The sequence below is a fragment of the Lepisosteus platostomus genome, chromosome 3 (assembly GCF_059453375.1).
Source record: "Lepisosteus platostomus isolate fLepPlt1 chromosome 3, fLepPlt1.hap1, whole genome shotgun sequence".
Lineage (NCBI taxonomy): Eukaryota > Metazoa > Chordata > Actinopteri > Semionotiformes > Lepisosteidae > Lepisosteus > Lepisosteus platostomus.
Window position 1 is genome coordinate 32,430,780 of NC_142613.1, and position 18,647 is coordinate 32,449,426.

The following is an 18,647-nucleotide window of genomic DNA, read 5'->3' on the forward strand; positions in this document are numbered from 1 at the left end:
TATAATATAAACAAAATGTGGTAAGGTTAATATATTTACAGTATATGGGTGATATGTAACTTTTTTGTTACTTTTAATAGATTAATATGAGCCAAAGCTGGTAATAAGAGAGAAAAAATGAAAACTTAATTTTGAACATTTCCAAATATTTGGACACATTACCAGCCATATACAGGTTCACTTTCACCTGTTATACTCTGTAAAGTGTTAGTTTCCCTCCAGGCTTTCCTGTTGTTTGATTTGCATATCCTGTTGTGTGTTCCACTGGATTCTGTGGTAATTCCTGCTTAAATTATATTCCGTGAATACTCCCTATTGCAGAAATAAAATCCTCCCGACAGCTTCACAGAGCGGACTTGCAAAGAATTGCAGTACTTCACTGAAGCCATTATGCAAAAATTGTTCCTAACCTAGAAATAATCTAGTAATATGTCTGTCTTCTTACAAAAGTAACTGAGACGGAAAAATTGAATAAATAGTAAAAAGCATATCATAGTTTGCCTGTAATAATGTTAGATTAATAAAGCAGGTCTATCTTGAATAACACTAGCAATGCCAAACTACAAATTCCAGTTGAACACAATGTCTGGTGTTAGTAAGGGCTGAAATTTCTCATACACTGTTGATGTCTTATGTACAGTAGAACTACAGATAAGCAAAGGAAAATAATTTTATATATGTCATAATGAGTTTCTCTCTCAAAAAAGTAGATTTCTCAATCAGGGAGAGATGCTGCAGATATTGATGTATTATATTACTGATCAATGATAAGATAAGAAAATGTCATGAAAAATGCAAAGAAAAGTGTATTGTTTTAAAGAGAACATTAGACAGTACTGCAGATCTTTTTTTTGTCTGCAGAGAGGTTTAGAGGCTTTGTTTTCAAATATACAGTTCTATTAATAAATGTATTAGGTAAAGAGTAAAAGACTGTTTCTGTTTGTACAGTTCACTCTTTCCTTCTGTAAAATATCATGAAGTAGCTTAAAATGGAAATTTTATATTTAATAAAGGATTTTGTAGAGCATATTAAACAGATTACATTTTTGTGTTTTTAGCCTTGTATTTACTGTACCACTGTATAAGGCTAAGTCTATCTGCTCTGACATGAGTTTTGACATTTCTTATATGTGAAAATTCGTATAAGAAATTACATGAAGTTGCCGCTTACTGTATATGTGTTAGGGCTGTTGACTTGATTTGCTGAACAAAGTTTTGCCTATCTCTTTTAGACAACCTACACATGTACCATAAAGTGAGCTCATGGCATGCTCAGGTATTCTGTTTGGTGCAGTGGTTTTCAAGGCATGTTATTCTCTATTTTTGTCATACAAAAATATACATAAAGCACAATGCAGAAGAGAGTAGCTAAACCACTTATCTGAAACAAGTTTATCTAGTAATTATAAAAGATGCCAATCAATAACTACATTGTCAATGTTACAGAACATCTAATTTTACTGAACACCTGTTCTTCGTAGCTCATGGTTGTAAAAATTGTTCTAGTGAATTCATCTTCTAAAGATGCAAGGTGTCAATACCTACACCTGCCGCACATGGATGTCTCTTTGTACTGTAGATTAGCATGGTTTTCCAGTGCATGTATTTTTGAAACCTCTAAAACACTAATGCTCAAGGTACTGTAGTTATTTATAGTACAGAGAAAAACGCCATCATCAAGCCATGCTATATTAACTGTTAGAGCTTCCTTATCAATACACCACACCTTTTGAAATGGCTTCACCTTTTCACCTAAACAGGATCTGAAAATTAAGATTTAAGAGGAAAGTGGTCTGAACCTCAAAGCCACCTGGGCTAGCGATTGCTTTCTATTTTGTCTTCATTGTGATAACCACAACTGCCATCAGACATGCTTTTGAAATGTGCACATCATAAACAGAGCTGACAGCTTTCAATCAGGAACTACTCTACCAAAGAGGATGTCTGTTCTTAAGATTTATCTCATCAATGCTGTAGTATTACTGTATCGGTAGTGAGCAGATCACTTAAAAGAATGATTATAAGCTTTTAGGGAATGCAGTACAAAACCTGTATTTTCTGGTGAACAAGTGGGGAAAAAAGCCAATATACTAAACTCATCTCGGGCTTGTAGGAGCTTTAATTGTGTTTCTCCATCATCTTGGCACATCAGTCTGACGTGAGCACAGAGTGGGTATGCTGCACCCACATTGTGCACAAAGAATGTAGTTAGGGGACGAGATGATTATGGCAGTTGAGAGTGGTCTAAAAGGAAAATTTATTGATTTTAAATAAAAACTTTGTATAAGCGTCTTTCGATAACACATTACAGTGTAACCATGTGTGATTTTATCTGGCTGCAGTGCCTTTGGGTTAGTCCCTCAGCTTTGACAATCAGTCATTCCAGTGAATCCTGAGGTTCTTGACTTGTTGGGAGGAGCTTATTGATTTTATTTGGAGAATGCACTTTTTCTGCCCATTGTACCTGGTGATCAGTGGCAAAGGTTTGACCTCCTAGTAGAGGATTAGTTGAGTCTAGAAAGTTAGTTCAGAGCACATTGGTAGCAGTCAGATCTGGAAAAGAGTTTTGATGATATTTGAATGGGAGCTCAATGAAGATGTAAGAAAAGGACCATTAAAGGTTAGAAAACTCATATTTAGCTACTACTATAGTAAATCAGAAATTATGAGTCTTTCTAAATATTTTTGAGACAAGTTTGAGTCATTTTAAAGTTGTTAGTAAATATTATTAGGAAGATGACAAAATAATCCTATCTAGCTAACACTGCATATGCTGTAGACTAGTGTTTGAAATTAATTTAAAAGTATGTATGCACATCTGTGCAAAAGCCTGTAGACAGGATGGCTCTGTGAGACCTTGTATTTACTGTTCATGAATAAAAGCATAAAAACCCCACTTGCTGAAAATTCACAAGACCTTTAAAATGTGAAGTGGAGGCTCATCTTCACTGTCTGTTGGCTGCCAGGTGTATTGAAGTGAGGTGGAGAAACTCTCCTCATGGCAATTGTTCGAGTCCTTAACATGTCCATATTTTTCCCCAGAGTCCAAATTCTCCACTTTGGCCTCCAAGAGCATCTTTAAAGGGTACAAAATTGCCAAAAATAGGATAGGGCACAGTCCTGACTTAGTAGTAGCCATTCACACTGCAGTCTGTTCAAAGAGTTAATAATTTCTCAAAGGCGAATTCTCGTCCAATTCGTGGAACAGGGTGTCGTAGATCTCCAGTGCAACATGGCCAGACTTTAGAGAACCACCAAGGTCGCGATCAAGAATATCTAACAGATTTGATTTTTGAACAAAATGGCGTGGAGGACTTCCTTTCGCTAGAATGTCACTTAAAAATGACATACTTTATACTGAGAAATAGAAAGTGAGGAGCACAAACATTTCCTCCATTTTCTTTTGCATCTTTGAAAAATACCACTTTGAATGCATTATGTTCACATTGGGCTTTTTAGCCTCTTTCTCCTGCTGAACATCCCCATGGAAACTCCCTAAAACAGACAGCACTTGCCGTTCCTTGGAAATTCCCTCAGGTTATTTAGATAGATGATGGGCATACAGCTATGGATTCAGCAGTTTTGTTTTCCACCTAGTACTCTTACAGCTGTTTTTCAGTAAAGCAGACATGAAATTGAAAAACAGAAATTTACAATGCAGAAACCCAGTGTCTGTTTTAAGTGCCTTTTGAATCCAGTGTTTCATTTGCTTCATAAACAAGACGCATGCATGTAATGTTTTTTCTTAAGCTGGTTTCCTTTAGAGAAATTATGAGTTAAAAAATGCAATAGTTCTTATCTATTGTTTTAATTTGTAGGTAATATTTCCTATTGGTAAGAAGTGAAGAGGTGGTCTAGAAATTCACTTGGCACATTGCAGTCTTTATAAAAAGCTTCACTGCTGCTACTTTGAGGGAATTCTAACTGAAAGATTGTAAGATAAGTCAGAAGGGTGTTCGTATGTCCGTTATTGTTCTTTAGTGTTTTTCTGTATGAAGACTGCTTTGTTTAGACTTGTAAATTGCCCAAATTGTCCAGTCATACCTGGATGTCCTTGGGAGATTAATGCTTTTTCTCTTTATATTCTAATTTGACGTAAAAGTTCATGAAAGCAGACAACAAGTAGCTGGGCAAAAAAAACAACCAGTACAGTAGTCAAACTAAAGGCAAAGTTTTAATTCCTATTCAGTTGATGGAATTTGTGTCAGAAATGCTTTGGATGGATTTTGATCAGTTTTTGATTGTTGAAGCTGACTTTGCTAGTACACATTTTAGCTTTTTCTGGTGTTAATTTGAAATATTGACATTTATAGTGGTTTACAAATCTTAACAGTTTGCTGTTAAATGCGTATTCCTAATGTCATACAGTAACTAGTATTTTTTTTATTAATATCCCATATGTTAACCCCTCTTTCTGAATAGCTGCTAACAAACCACCTCTGTAATAGAGAATAGTGTACTGGAGTAGGTAAGTTTAGAGTAGTTTCTAGTGACCATGCTGGCCCAGCTGGTTGTAGTTGGTTACTATGAAGTTACAGCTGTCTAGTGAAACAAGGTTACTCCTGCCAACACAAAGCATTTGGGCCATTTCAGGGTTGGAGACTCCCGGACTGTAGTCAGTGAGCATAACAAAGATTATTATGTGGTGAGCCTAACAGTCACCTTAAGTCATAAAGGGTTAAGATAAAGTGACAGCTAACAATTGACTAGGAACAAGTTCCAGCTGGTTGTAGAAGAAAACTCACCCAAAATGTTGTTTAATCACTGAGGCTGGTAAAGCTGTCCATTTATGTCTTGTAACTTAAAGATAATTTATTATCTTGGCTTGTTTGAAACAAAGTTCATTTAATTTTAAAGAACAAGCTTTACTATTTATAATAGAAATAAAAACTGGACTAGTCAGGTTCTAAGTATTAATCAGCTCAGGCTGAATTGCCGTTACCACGTACAGTGCACCTAAGATTTATTCATGCTCCTGAAGAATTACGAACATATATCACTTCACAGAATGAGTTGCCGATTAAATTGAATAATTTCCTTACTTTAAAACAGTTCTGTAAATGTTATACTTTAATGATAATCGCATTGCTCAGAGGAAAGTAAAATTTGTCATAATTTAATTGATGAAAATACCAGTGTTTCTTTGGGATACTTGGAAGTCCTCCAGAACTATACAAAGGCTTCTGAGGTTTCCTGTTTCCCTGGGGAATAAAAGGAGGTAACACATGGAAAACACTTACTGTAGCAGTAGCATCTATCATCTTGGTTCAAAACTGAAAGCTCTTCGAAGACAAGTGCTCTGTAGGCAAAATGGCCATTGACCTCCACAAGCTGAAGGATGCCTGTAAGAAAATCCATTAAATCTGCAACTTAAGTGTATAACTGCTGTCCATTATTAAGACAATTAAGGCTATTGGTATGCAGAAATTGGAAACAATTGTCGGCACAGGCTGCAACACAAGCGATTTCAAGGCAAGACTTGGAGTCTTTTGGCATTGCCGGTTTCAATATGGCATTCAGGACTGGGTACTAAGGATGAAGCTTCTTCTGAGCACCACAAAAAGAGGCGAATTTGCCACCTACATCTGAGGGACAGTTGGAACCATGTCCACGTTCCCAATTCTGGTCCAGAAGGCCCACATACCAGCTCGCAGTTAAACAGTTTAACTCTTGATTGATTTAATAACAGGAATCTTTTGAACTGTTTTCAGCTGTTAAACGTGTTGGATGTCACCTTTTAAATCTTCCATTTCATAAGTAACATAGAATTCCAAACCTTTGAGTGGGTAGAAAAAAATTTGCAAATGTTCCAATCAAGCAACCTGTTAGCTCAATTAAGTAATTAAGCTCAGCTGGAATGAAAGCCAGCAGGTGTGTGGGCCTCTGGGACCAGGATTGGAAACCCTTGTCTTATGAAACAATGAAACAGAAAGTTTCCAAAATCTTTTGGACGTGCTCATCAGTGTTATGTCTGGTGTTAAGAAGGCCAAGTTAGTGCTGAGAATCGCTTATAACCCGCTGTTAAATGTGGTGTAGAGTTTATTATGTTTCTTGGTTGTTTTGTGTCTACAAGTCCTGGAGCCCCAAGACGGGTGGAATCATGAACTCCAACATGTACCAGGAACTTTTGTCTAAACGCCTAGCTCTCTGTTCCAAGAAGCACAAACTTTGCCAAAAATGGATGTTTCAGTATGACAATGATCCAAAGAAAGCTTAGATCCAGATTCACAAGGAAATGGTTGACTGCATGCAAAATAATTGTTCCTGACTGGTCATCACCATTTCCAGATCTCAATCCAATCAAGCATTTGTGGTTCAAACTCACGAAGGCTGGTCACAAACGACCACCAAAGATTCCATAGGAATAGTCAAAAATCTCCTTCATAAGTGCCAGAACCCTATATCATGTCAAATGTTTTTGTTTAATGTTTATACACTAGGGGTATAATTAATTGTGGAGTGCATACATTATTTTTCATATTTTGTAGGAGTTGAATGATGCCTGAGGATATGAGGTTTTCCTTTTTTGTAACATCTCTGTTTAATTCTTTACTGAGAGCCAAGGAACCAATGACATTGTTTCTTTTTAATGCATCTCAGAATATGATTTAGACATTAGAAATCAAATTAAGAAATTTGATACATGCAAAATATTTAAGGGCAGGCTTGCAGTGAGGAACCCAGTACACAGTGATTCATCAGAATGGGTTAACTGTTGTATTGTTGAATAATCTTTCACCAGGCTTCCCAGTGGTTCTGAGTCATTTCCTTTGCATGAATTAAACTCAAGTGAGTGTTAACTGCTGTGTTCAACAAAAGAAATTGCAGTCTTATTTACAGTTTGAATTAAGGTGTTTAACATTCAGGTACCTTAGTCATGTATTGCTGAATAAAGTCAAAACATAAGTATATTTCTTTCTAATTTCCTTTTTATTTGACTAAGCAGTTTCACTTGTACCTTTCCGACTGTTTTTATTTGAATTTTTTTGTATTAAGGCAGTTAGAATTAAGACAGCCCTACTTTTAATATCAGTTTGTTTTTCTCTCTTTTATAAATCCTTTCCCTTCAGCTATTAAAAAAAGAAAATCAAAATTAAGTTAATTGTTGGTTTAATAACAGAAATTACATTTTTTCTATTGTTTAAAATGCTACATGTTAAAAATATACTGTACTTGTTGGTGTGTGCCTTTTCCCACAATGGTTAAGTATTTAACTGTAGTTTAAGTATGTTTAGCATTTTTTTTATCACACAGCTTCATTGCAGTCATTTGATTTCTGTTGCATTAACCAGATATTATTTCTTCTGTCCTAATGTCTCTGTGGAGAATGTTTAGAAATTCCCTGTGCTGTCTTATATGTACTGGCTACAAAATCCAAGTTTGCATCCACTCCAATTAAAAAAAATAACACTAAACTTAACCATTATCATTCTGACCTTAAAAACAGAATCACTCCACCTTGCAAGTTCTCCTGTTAACCTCATTTCAGAATTATGAGGTTGTATATTGGAAATTCTGAGTAGTACCTGTTCCTTTTTATGCATTGTTTTTTGTCGAGAATTCACTTCTGGAAGTCAAATTTACTATGGTGAAAAGATTTGTTTTGTCTTCAAAATTTAGGTTAAGCACTTAACGTGTGCTGTAGATATGTGTTGCTAATGTGTAGCAATATTTCATTAGTATTTCATATTTCACAAACATCGTAATGTCAGGGACTTTGAGAACGCCTTGGTAAAATACAGTAAGTCCTTCAATGTGGAAAAAGTGCATGAACATTAACAAGTTGTGTTAAACAACAGTACTGTGAAGTTTGGCTTTAATAACAGCACATGCTTAATTTTCTCCAGAGAAATCAGTCTATAAAGCAGTTCTGTACGTGTCTTGGATAAGAGATAAGATTACTTTATTGGACATATACAATTTCTTGTATTAGGAATTTGTCTTTTCGCATACCCCAACTTGCTCTCCATGAGACATACAGACAGGGAGAGAAGCTTGGGGTCAGAGCGCAGGGTCAGCCATTTATATGGCACCCTTAGAGCAGTTGGGGTTAAGGGCCTTGCTCAGGGGCCCAATGGAGCAGGATTCCTCTGCCACCCGCGGCATACGAACCGGCAACCTTCCAGCCACAGGCACAGATCCTTAGCCACAGAGCCAACACACCGTGGATGAAGAAAAGGGCTGCTATCTAACATTACCTGCTTAGATGAATGAACATGTCTTTCCACTGGGCAGCAGTACATCCTCCTCTCCTGCCCCCCTTCCATGGACTGACAGCCTGAGAGTATGTGGAGATGCAAACATCTCTTTCTGCTCTCTTTTAACACCAGCGGGCAATAAATGATCCAATTTTTGATCCATGGAGGATCTAACTTTTAAATAGTTAACCATGTGCTGTATAGTTTGATGATTACATGTACAGTATGTATGAGAACAAAACCATTGCTTTTAAAGAAGTGTTAGTCAAGTCATTAGTCAAGTCATTTAGTTTAAATTAAATTAAATTTAGTATAAGCCTAGAATGGTTGTTTTTTTTAAACATTTTGCTTATGTCTTCTTGAAAAATGTTTTAATCTCATCATTTTTTATGTGAATGTGAGAAAAACATAATTTGAAACTCATTTTATGAACCGTGTTTTCACTGTTCTATTTTAAAATGTAAAGTAACTGTCAGTGATGGATAAGAAATTAACCCTTTCCTTACTAGACACACTTTTTGGTCAAATAGCAACCAGAATGACACCTTGTAAAACACACTGATGAGTCAAAGTGTCATTATGACTTTAGCTAGGTCTGGAAAGGTGACCTCAGGAGCTTAGCTTTGTGCATCTGTGAAAAACATACTGTTAAGTGCAAGATGTTTTTCAGTTGAGGAAAACGTCATTTAAAAAAGTGGTAACATACTTGCTCATCTATAGGATAGCAAATAAGATAAAAATAGTTTTATTTAAATTACTGCTTGCAAAGCTTAATTTTATCTATGCATCCTTGATTTTGCTTTTATATGTTCATAATTATTCTGCTGTGAATAAATCAGTAAATTTATATTTTTTATGTAATAAACTTAAAAGCTGCTTTTATAAAATGTTTGTATTTTTCATGTGTCAGTGGCGAGGTTACTTTAAACATTTGAAAGGGTATTTTGACATTCATAATAAGGATCATGTGTAACAAAACAGACTATCATAAGTTTAAATGCGTATCTTTAAATCCTAATTGATTCCTCTTAGCCTGTCCCTGCTGTTAGGTGGTATTTTTATCTTGGCACAAATTTAAATAAGAGGGTTATTAAAGGTAATTAGATTAGCATTTCTCACTTTATTTTTTCTTCTCTAAATACACACTAGATATACTTATTTCTATTAAATAGATTAGATCAGTTAAGTACCTCTTTTTTGCAACTGTTTTGCATCAGATTGCTCTCTCCCACCAGATACATTATACAGATATTTCTCTGAGATTGTTTGAATAGAATACATCTAAATTGTTTCCGGTAGTGCTGCTTTGAGAGTTAAGCAACAACTGTTTGTATTTTTTAGGAAGATCTACTGATCCACCTACAAATAAGCTTGATTCAGAAGTTCTTCCTAAAGTTGCCAGAATGACTGTTTCTGGAAAAAAACAGACAATGGGATTCGACGTTCCAAGGTAAATGCTGTTCATCTAGTGTATTACAGAACATAATTTGACTTACTCTTTTTAAGAAGCATCATGTAGTGCATTACTTTAAAAGGTTTTAACCCTATATCCATCACTTTGCATTATACTATATCTTACTAATCTGAAAAAGTAGTTACAGCTGAAAAAAAGCATAATATTAAGCCCTAGTAGTATATGCCAGTGTCAAGTTATGCCAAGTTACAGCTAATTGCTAGTGACTTCATTGTTTTTCTATTTGTATTTTCATACATGCCTCGGGAGTTTTTCCCATTATGTGACTTATAACCTTAATGATGGTCTGTAAAAATCCTCTGCAAGGGAATTAGTAGTTCTGACCAGGAGGAAATGCTTTGAGAGCATTTGTTTTTTAGCTAACCAGTCCAGTCCTTTAGTTAAATGACACACATTTTCCTGTTTGGTAGTCATAGCTAATTAAAAGATTTCTTTAAAATTATTTGGTTTACTAGTTTAGATATATGTCTGTTTCAGAAGCCTCAAGATTCATTAGTAATTCTGTTTTTTACAAATACAGATTTAAAATTAAAAATCTGAAGTCAAAAGATTCAAGAGGTTTTGAGACTCACATGTTATAAAACTGGTTTAAGACAGATTAAAATCAAGAATTATCTCACTAAAACCAAATTCCAAGCAATATAATTGACAACAATCTTTTCATTTGGTAGATGTGAGAAGCCACTATTGAACATCAAACTGCTGTCGGGGGCTCATTTATAATTTAAGAGTGATGACAGGCCAAAGTTATGATATAATCTTGCTTTATACTCTTGTTTGGGTTAGCCACTTTATAAAGTCACTGAAATTATAATGAATATTCTTAGCTAGAACTATGTTTTTTATTTTTAATTATGCTCGAAGGAACTGCCAGAATTGTTAGCACATTTTGTTCTTTTTTTAAAAAATTGTTTATGGGCATATGCATATGATTGTAAGTTGTAATTTGTTAATATATAAAATTATATATTGGAAAATTAATAGACAACCCTAAACCCTGCAACAAATATAGTTATCTTTGATTAATTTGATTAATATTATCTTGTCTTGTGCTCTCTCCAGAGTTTAAATTGGTATCATCGTATCGCGAGTCGGTGGAAGGAAAAGGAAGAAATTGTGGTTCAAGCTGTTTTCCATATACAGTACAGACGGGGTTTGCCCTCAATTAACCTTTTAATTGAATATGTGATATTTTCTTCTTGCACATTCTGTATTCATGGCTGAAAGGGAGAATGAATGATGGGTCATAATCACAGACAGTAAAGTACAGTTTATATGCTGAGACCCTTCCTTTTAAGGCAGCGTAAACACCTTCACCTGTAGCTTCCTCCCATTCAGTCTAGAGCCTGTTCTGGAGGGTTAGTTTTAACACTAGCACTGGACAATGTGAAACTTTAAAGTCTCTGAAACTGTGTGCCTCAGGTGTGCAACTAATGAAACCATAGCATAACTTTACGCAATACAGGAATGCCCAATTGAAAGAAAATGTTCATATTTTATTATAAAGTTGCATATTTTGTATTAATAAGGACAAGCGTTTAAGTGTCCTACTTTTGTACAGAATTTACATAAGTAAATTATGTACATAAAGGACATACTTTTGTCCTTCACAATGTAAATGTCCATTTAAGTTTGGTCTATGCAGCTCATTGTTAACACTTTCTCCCTCGTGCAAGACACTTAAAATCTTTTTAGATGCCCCAGATTAATAATTTGCTGCAGAATGGCTTTAGATATTCAGTTTCACTTATTCCTGTACTTATCACTTTTGTTATTTCTCAGTGGTGTGGGAAGTAAAGCAGAAGCAAGTGACCTTTTTTCTTAAACATTTGTGTTCTAAATTTAAATGTCAACTGTGAAGACTGTAAATGTGTAACTGTAATGTTTTAAATGCCATAATGACCAGTTATCAACTCCTTTTTTTATGTTGGCCATTATTGTTACAAGTATAATTGGCCATTACTCTGCAGAGTGTACAAATGTCAGGTAATGTTAAAAATCACTAAGAGCTCTTTGAGCAGAAAATCGTAAATGGAACAAAATTCAGAAAAAAAATGAGAAGGAAGAGAGTGCTTTGATATCTGCGTAAAAGGGGCTCAAAATTGAAAGATGGAAACAAAGTTGGAAAAATGTTTAAAAACTGTAAAAGAATGAGAAAATAGCTACAACACAAAAGGGAATTAGTAATAGAATGCAAGAAAGAAAATACGCAAATATGCAAAATTAATATTTACTGTGGGTTTTTGTAGTAGAAGATGTCAATAATAATAACATCCCTCAATCACTATTTTAGTAATTTTAGCGTAACTGACTGTTCTGCTGATGGTAGTTCTGCTTAAGCCTAATACATGACTTGGCGCTGATGGTAGTTTTCCAGTTGTACTTAAAGTAAGGATTCTCACTTAGGATGGGGGCTGTATATGCAATTTGGAGATTTGAAAATTTAATATTAACTAAAAAAAGGAAAAACTGTTTCAGGAAGCTGCAAGACAGCTAAACTAGCAGAATACTTTCAGAGCAATGTCATTTTAAGAAGGAGCCAAGATTAATTTAAGATTAAATCTTATTAATTAGTACTTGTTGAATAAGAATCAGTGACAGTTGATGTCTCTGTGTATATCTGGATTTCCTGAAAGATTTTTATGAGGACCTTTTTTACATCATAAAATGTAAATTGTCAGATTAAAAGCATTGGGAATCCCATGTCATGTTTGCACATAAATTAAACACAGGAAACCGCATCTTTTTCTATGGATCAAAACCTCTAATTGGGCCAATGTAAGTAATGTAAAAGGGGAAGTGACTAACGCAGAAGCAGCAGCAAGGGAATTACAAAGTTATTGGTCGATCAGACAGTTGTCAGAACAGTTAATACTGAAAACTGCAAAGTGATCCACAAAGGAAGCAGAAACATGTTCTGCTCATATCACATAGGGGATCCTCAGCTGCAGGAAACTACACACAATAGAGATCCGGGTGTTTATGTTGTCTCTTGTGCATCTGTGTCCTCACCAGGACAGTGTGGTGAAGCAAATGGAGGCAAACTGAATGCTTAATAGCAGAAGGTGTTGAATAAAAATCAAGGGAAAGTATGCTCAAGACTTATGCTATTAAGACCTCATTTAGAATATTGTTCTAACAATAAACAGGAATGCAAAGACCTGACCACTGACCTTGTGGTCAGGGGATTGTCATAAGGTAAATGGACAAGTAAAAGGTTTGTGTCGAGAACAGAGGAGAAAGGGTGTAAATCTGATCCAAGTGTTTGCAATCCTAAGTGGTATAGACAGCTCAACCCAAGGTCCTATTCTGGCTCAGCAGTGAAACAAGGACAAGGTCACAGTTGAGGTAAAAACAGGATATTTATTTAGGAAGGAAAATGGGAAATGCTTCTCGTGGGTGTCTGGAAAATGCTTTTGGAGCACAAGCTCTGGGCTCTCCCAAGAAATGGCTGGCTGAAAATTGTTTCACTTTGCCAATGAAATTAACTAGATAGTTGTAATGGAGTCCTTTTTCATTTGAAGGGTATTTAACATACTGTAATTCACAAGGTGACTGGAATTTGGATGACTTTGGTTTCCACCATTTTTATGTCAATATACAGTACACAAAGGTGTACATATAAAGAAAAACAATTGCCCTTACTATGCAGCATAAAGTGTGCAACATGAGGAGCACTCAGTGTAACAGAAGTCAACATTACTTAGTTAAAGGAAGTGTTTCAGTCTCACAACAATAATCATTCATATCAACTATCTAGTATTTTCAATGCTAAAGGATCCAAAGTGTTTTACAGATAGGAGGATCCTCACTTCACCTCATGTTATGCAAGTTGAGTTAAGGCAACAATATAGAGGTTTGAGTGATTAACTCATTAAGACAATAAAACTGGAAAGGAAAGTATCAGTTGGCCAGACTGGGAAAGTTTCAGTAGACGCTTAGGTGGTTTTACCCAAGTGAGGCTTTCCACAGCTTCAGAAATGATTCCTGAAAGAAAATAAAGCCATGCCCTTGATGCATTCTTTTGGCAAGAGCAAGTGTATTCTATCAGTGTTGTGGCTTGTCTTCCAGCACTGAAGACAGTGATGTTCCTGGATCTCTACCACAAAGGCCAGCAGCTTCTGAAGACTCCCAGGCTGCAGTAGCTCCAAGCACGCCCTCCAAAGCTGCCATTTCCGTCCCTTCTAGCCAAAGTGCCGCTGAGGAGGCCCCCGCCGTGCCGACACCCATCAAGACATCCAGCAAAGCCAAGCAGCAGATCGATGTCAAAGCTGAGCTGGAGAAGAGGCAGGGAGGGAAGCCTCTTCTGAACCTTGTCGTAATTGGTATGTTTCAACCGCAGTGTGATTGTTCTGACACACATATACACACACGGTGTCATGGTTCCAAGCGGGATACATAGGCTTTTCACTCGTTTTGAATAAGGTGAATTTCCTGTTTTCCGTGTTCCTCTTTTAAAAATTCAGATTCAGAAATTAATGTATTTGTTGTAGATGAGATCAGCACCATTTAATAAATACAGTGGGGTATACTGCAGGTTAAATTTTGGGACTGATTCAATTGTCCTGTCTATCTCACAGGGCATGTGGATGCTGGTAAGAGCACATTAATGGGTCATCTTCTCTACCTGCTGGGCAATGTCAACAAAAGAACAATGCACAAGTATGAACAAGAGTCTAAAAAGGCTGGGAAGGCTTCCTTCGCATATGCTTGGGTACTGGACGAAACTGGAGAAGAGAGAGAGAGGTACATTTGCCTAAAATAACACAGCTTTGTTCCAAATACAAAGTGAGATCTTTGTGATATGGTGAAATGAAGGGGAAACCTGTGGCAGCCTCTTTAATGATTTAGAAGCAGTTAACATTTAAATAAATATTTAATGTTGTTTAATGTAAAACATTTGTTAAAGATCTGAATACCTAGTTGAGTATTAGGTTCTTTAACAGACTTAATTTTGTTTGGGGAGTTTCTGTATAAACAATCTCATAAGAGAAATACTGCTGCATGCTTAGTGCTTTTGGAACGCTGTCAGTAGATACGGATACTGTCATTTTCATTCTCTGTCTTCTTTGATTGACTTTCTGTCACCTGTGCTTTTTTCAGAGGCGTAACCATGGATGTGGGAATGACAAAGTTTGAGACCAAGACGAAGGTGATAACATTGATGGATGCACCAGGTCATAAAGACTTCATCCCCAATATGATCACAGGGGCTGCTCAGGTATTGCAAAATAATTGAGACATTCAGAGCAAGAGGAGCCCATTTTGGCTGTTATGGCTGTTATGTTATCAATTTCAAAGAACACTTAAAAAAAATTGTCAAGATTTCATTATTTTAAATTTTGTTAAAGATGTGGTTGAAAGCACAATGGCACTTAACATAATTGGTGTTTATTACAGTTTTTTCGCCACACCAAGTGCACAATATTGCTCTCTTTTTGTTTCATTTAGATATGTACTCAATGGGTATTAAATGTAAATATTAAATAACATTTTGGGTAGACAAATGAATTAAAAGCCTTTAGGAACTGTTTACAAATTAATTACTCAGCACACTTTCTTATATTGTTCTTGTAATGACTTTCAGCCTTAAAGATTAAAAATAAAAATAGGCACTAGGTATCTTCTTGAAAAGAGATTAAAAGAATGAAAAGACAAACATTTTAAGTGGGTAGTAAGTTTTCACATTTTTTAAAAGAAAAAAGTGTTGCATTTGGTTAAAAGGAAATACAATACATTTTTAAAGGGCAATTAGGTAAATACATGATATATTTGTTTTTCTTTGATTAAATGGACTGCATTCTCAGTGTTCATTTGGGAACGTTCAGTGTACTCTGCCTTGTGTTTCTCCTAAATTTCCCTGGACTTGTCAGAGCAAGGTTTGGAATATTCTTGAACGTATCCACCACCCTCCAAGGAAAGAAAAACCTCTTGTTCTTGGTCTCATGTGTTTCTGTCTTGGCATGTCCTCTGGCTCTGGGTCCCAGTCCCCCTGGTTCCTGGTCATTCCAGATTTATAATGCAGAAGAATTGTCTGGAAGTACATGTATGTGTACATTTTTATCTGTACTCCCTCTCTTTTGTAAAGTCATGACCAAAATTGAACATAGGGTTCGAAAACGGGATTTGCCCCCATAGTTTTCTGAAATATTGAAACTGTTCATCTTAATCTTTGAATTCAGACATGTTTTTAATATGTAGATCATCAAGGTTTGCTTCAGTCTTGCATTTTCTTTCCCCTCGTAAGTATGTGGTAAAAGATGACAAAAGGGTTTTTTGGCAGAAAGTTTTCTAAGTCATTATGGTGAGCACCAGCCACTAAGAGATTGTCACGTGCTAGTTCTCACACTGTTTTTTTGATTATGTAACCATGTTTGCTAATTGAGATTCTCTTCTAAAGGTCTTTTTTTCTGTGCTGTATATATTTTCCTTATTAGTGTCTTTTGTAATTGATCCGTATTCAATTCAGTACTATTTAGAAAGTTAAAAGGGTATGGAATGGGTGAAGACAACAGTGTGATGCACAGGGCCTTTCTCCCCAAAGTGTTATTAACAGTGTTTTGTTTCTCTTGATAATCTAACAAGACTATTAATAATCTTTCACTTGTTACAGGTGATCTCTGGCAGTGTGGGTAAGTTTAGTTGGCCACAGTTCTGCCAGGGTTGAGTGTGAGAGGGGCCTGTGTGCTGATGCTGTTGTCTGGCTTTCTCCTGCAGGCGGACGTGGCAGTGCTTGTGGTAGATGCCAGTCGGGGGGAGTTTGAGGCAGGCTTTGAAGCGGGCGGACAGACTCGGGAGCATGGGCTCCTGGTGCGCTCTCTCGGAGTCACCCAGCTGGCTGTCGCTGTCAACAAAATGGATCAGGTAAGGCTGATATCAATCTTCGCTGCTTATCACTGAGCTGCAGTGTATGCCACAGTTTCCTGTGTTTGGTGAGAAAATTCTCACCATTGGCCCTGTCACATTTTTTTCCCAGTGATACTAACACATGTCTTTCACAGGTGAACTGGCAAAAAGACCGGTTCCAGGAAATTCATGCTAAACTCAGTCAGTTCTTGAAGCAAGCAGGCTTTAAGGTAAAAAGCATTTGGCTTTTTAAATCCAATCCTTTTTGTACTATTTAAGAACATTCCCATAGTAAAACAAGATAAATATTTGCTGCATAGGGAGTCCCTTAGTCCTTGGTACATGGTTTGAACATAATAATTGTATGGCTATTAAAACAGATATGAAGGTATTTTTGCCTGTCCATAAAATGATTTAGAGCACGAAGCAACTTATATGCATCTTACCTGATTTTTTGAAGGACTCCGATGTGTCTTTCATACCAACCAGTGGACTCTCTGGTGAAAATTTGACAACTAGGAGTGAAGTACCTGAGCTCACTGCTTGGTACAAAGGATCTTGCCTTCTTGAACAAATAGGTGGGTAGAAATCTATTTGTTTTGATTTAGGAACTTGACAAGTCTAAATTTTATTTTTAAAAGTAATAAACAACCTCTTGAAATATTAGACCCTTTTAAGTGTTTATTCATTCATGAAAACATTGGGTTTTGCTAAAGATTAGAATAATAGAAAACTAAAATTATCAGGACACATTTTCAAATTGACATTTAGAGATTTCTTGAATCTTGCATTGCAATTGAGAAAATAAAACTTTTAAGACGTTCTTTAAGCATTAATTGCTGATTTTTGATTGCTGCATTTTGTTTTTTCTTTCCCTTTAGATTCTTTCAGGCCACCAAAAAGAGCAGTGGATAAACCTTTCAGGCTCTGTGTATCTGACGTGTTCAAAGGTTTGCATTATAGGGAGACTTGGGTGGTTCCCGGCACAGTGGCTTCACACACCCTAATTAGCACTAATTTTAGCCTAATGTTATTTCAGGTATACAAGTCAAGGAGTATAGCTGATTTTGGTGTGTGAAACCTTCCAATGATGCCTCTTAAAAATGCAGTTAACGATTACAAAATATGCATTTTAAAAGCCTTTGTGACAAGTTTTTCACTTCTTTACAGACCAAGGGTCGGGGTTTTGTGTTACTGGCAAAATCGAAGCAGGCTACATTCAGACTGGTGACCGGATCCTGGCTGTGCCTCCAAATGAAACATGCACTGTGAAAGGTACTGCTGTCAGTGTGAATACTGAGGGGTTGTTTATGTTGTACTAGGATAAATCTGCATGAGTTGGATTTTCTCTGTTGACGTTATTATTTTATGTGCATCTAAACCGTTTAAACCAAGAGAAATCTCATATGTGTTATTATTCCCTCCATCTTGATTTTCCCACCATTTATTTAATTGCATTTCTTCGTTATCTATATAGAAAAGGTATTGCATAAACTTTGACGAGTGAATGTTTCAAGTTAAAACTCAAACAGAAGTTAGCACTTTACCTAAACGATGTTTTGTTTTGGAAACTACAGCATGAGTTAAAATAGTTTGTCCAGTCAAGATGTTAACATTGTAATATCTGTGTTCATATAAGGAGCAGTTGAAGTATTGAGTATAAAGATAGTATTGCAATGTAACAACAGCGACCTCTTTTGTCCAAGAAAGAAAAGTAAATGATCTTTATATAATAATCTATACATACATCCATTATTAGGAAGCTACTTGTTCCTGGTAAAGGCTGTGGCAGCCCAATGTACTGTATATAATGGGAATGTACTTAATAGGGCTTAACAGGATGCCAGTCCATCACAGAGCCCACACACGCATAGATTCATACAGGGACAATTCAAAGACACTAGTTAACCTCGCCAGCATGTCTTTGGACTACACAGAATCCAAGGCAAAGAAGAGAAAGCTCTCATGGAAATGCAGAGAATTTCGTTCTCAAAATCTGCAGAAAGAGAATCCCAAAACTCAAAAGCTGCTTATTCACATAAACCTGCAGCTACTGAGAAACATGTACAACACATACAATAGAGAGCGCGCAGGGATTCAGTAATTTGCTCAGGTTAGCATAAAGTTAG

The 18,647-nt window shown here is 36.1% G+C and overlaps 1 protein-coding gene across 1 annotated transcript in view; it reads left to right on the forward strand.

Annotated features, from left to right (window-relative positions):
• hbs1l (HBS1-like translational GTPase) overlaps positions 1 to 18,647 on the forward strand; it is a 43,970-nt gene that overhangs the window by 18,392 nt on the left and 6,931 nt on the right. Inside the window, exons 5-13 of the mRNA XM_088625283.1 lie at positions 9,540 to 9,648; positions 13,744 to 13,997; positions 14,253 to 14,418; positions 14,776 to 14,893; positions 16,390 to 16,536; positions 16,674 to 16,748; positions 16,979 to 17,096; positions 17,400 to 17,468; positions 17,689 to 17,793. Of these exons, the coding sequence (XP_088481409.1) occupies positions 9,540 to 9,648; positions 13,744 to 13,997; positions 14,253 to 14,418; positions 14,776 to 14,893; positions 16,390 to 16,536; positions 16,674 to 16,748; positions 16,979 to 17,096; positions 17,400 to 17,468; positions 17,689 to 17,793 (1,161 nt within the window). The remainder of the gene's footprint in view (positions 1 to 9,539; positions 9,649 to 13,743; positions 13,998 to 14,252; positions 14,419 to 14,775; positions 14,894 to 16,389; positions 16,537 to 16,673; positions 16,749 to 16,978; positions 17,097 to 17,399; positions 17,469 to 17,688; positions 17,794 to 18,647) is intronic.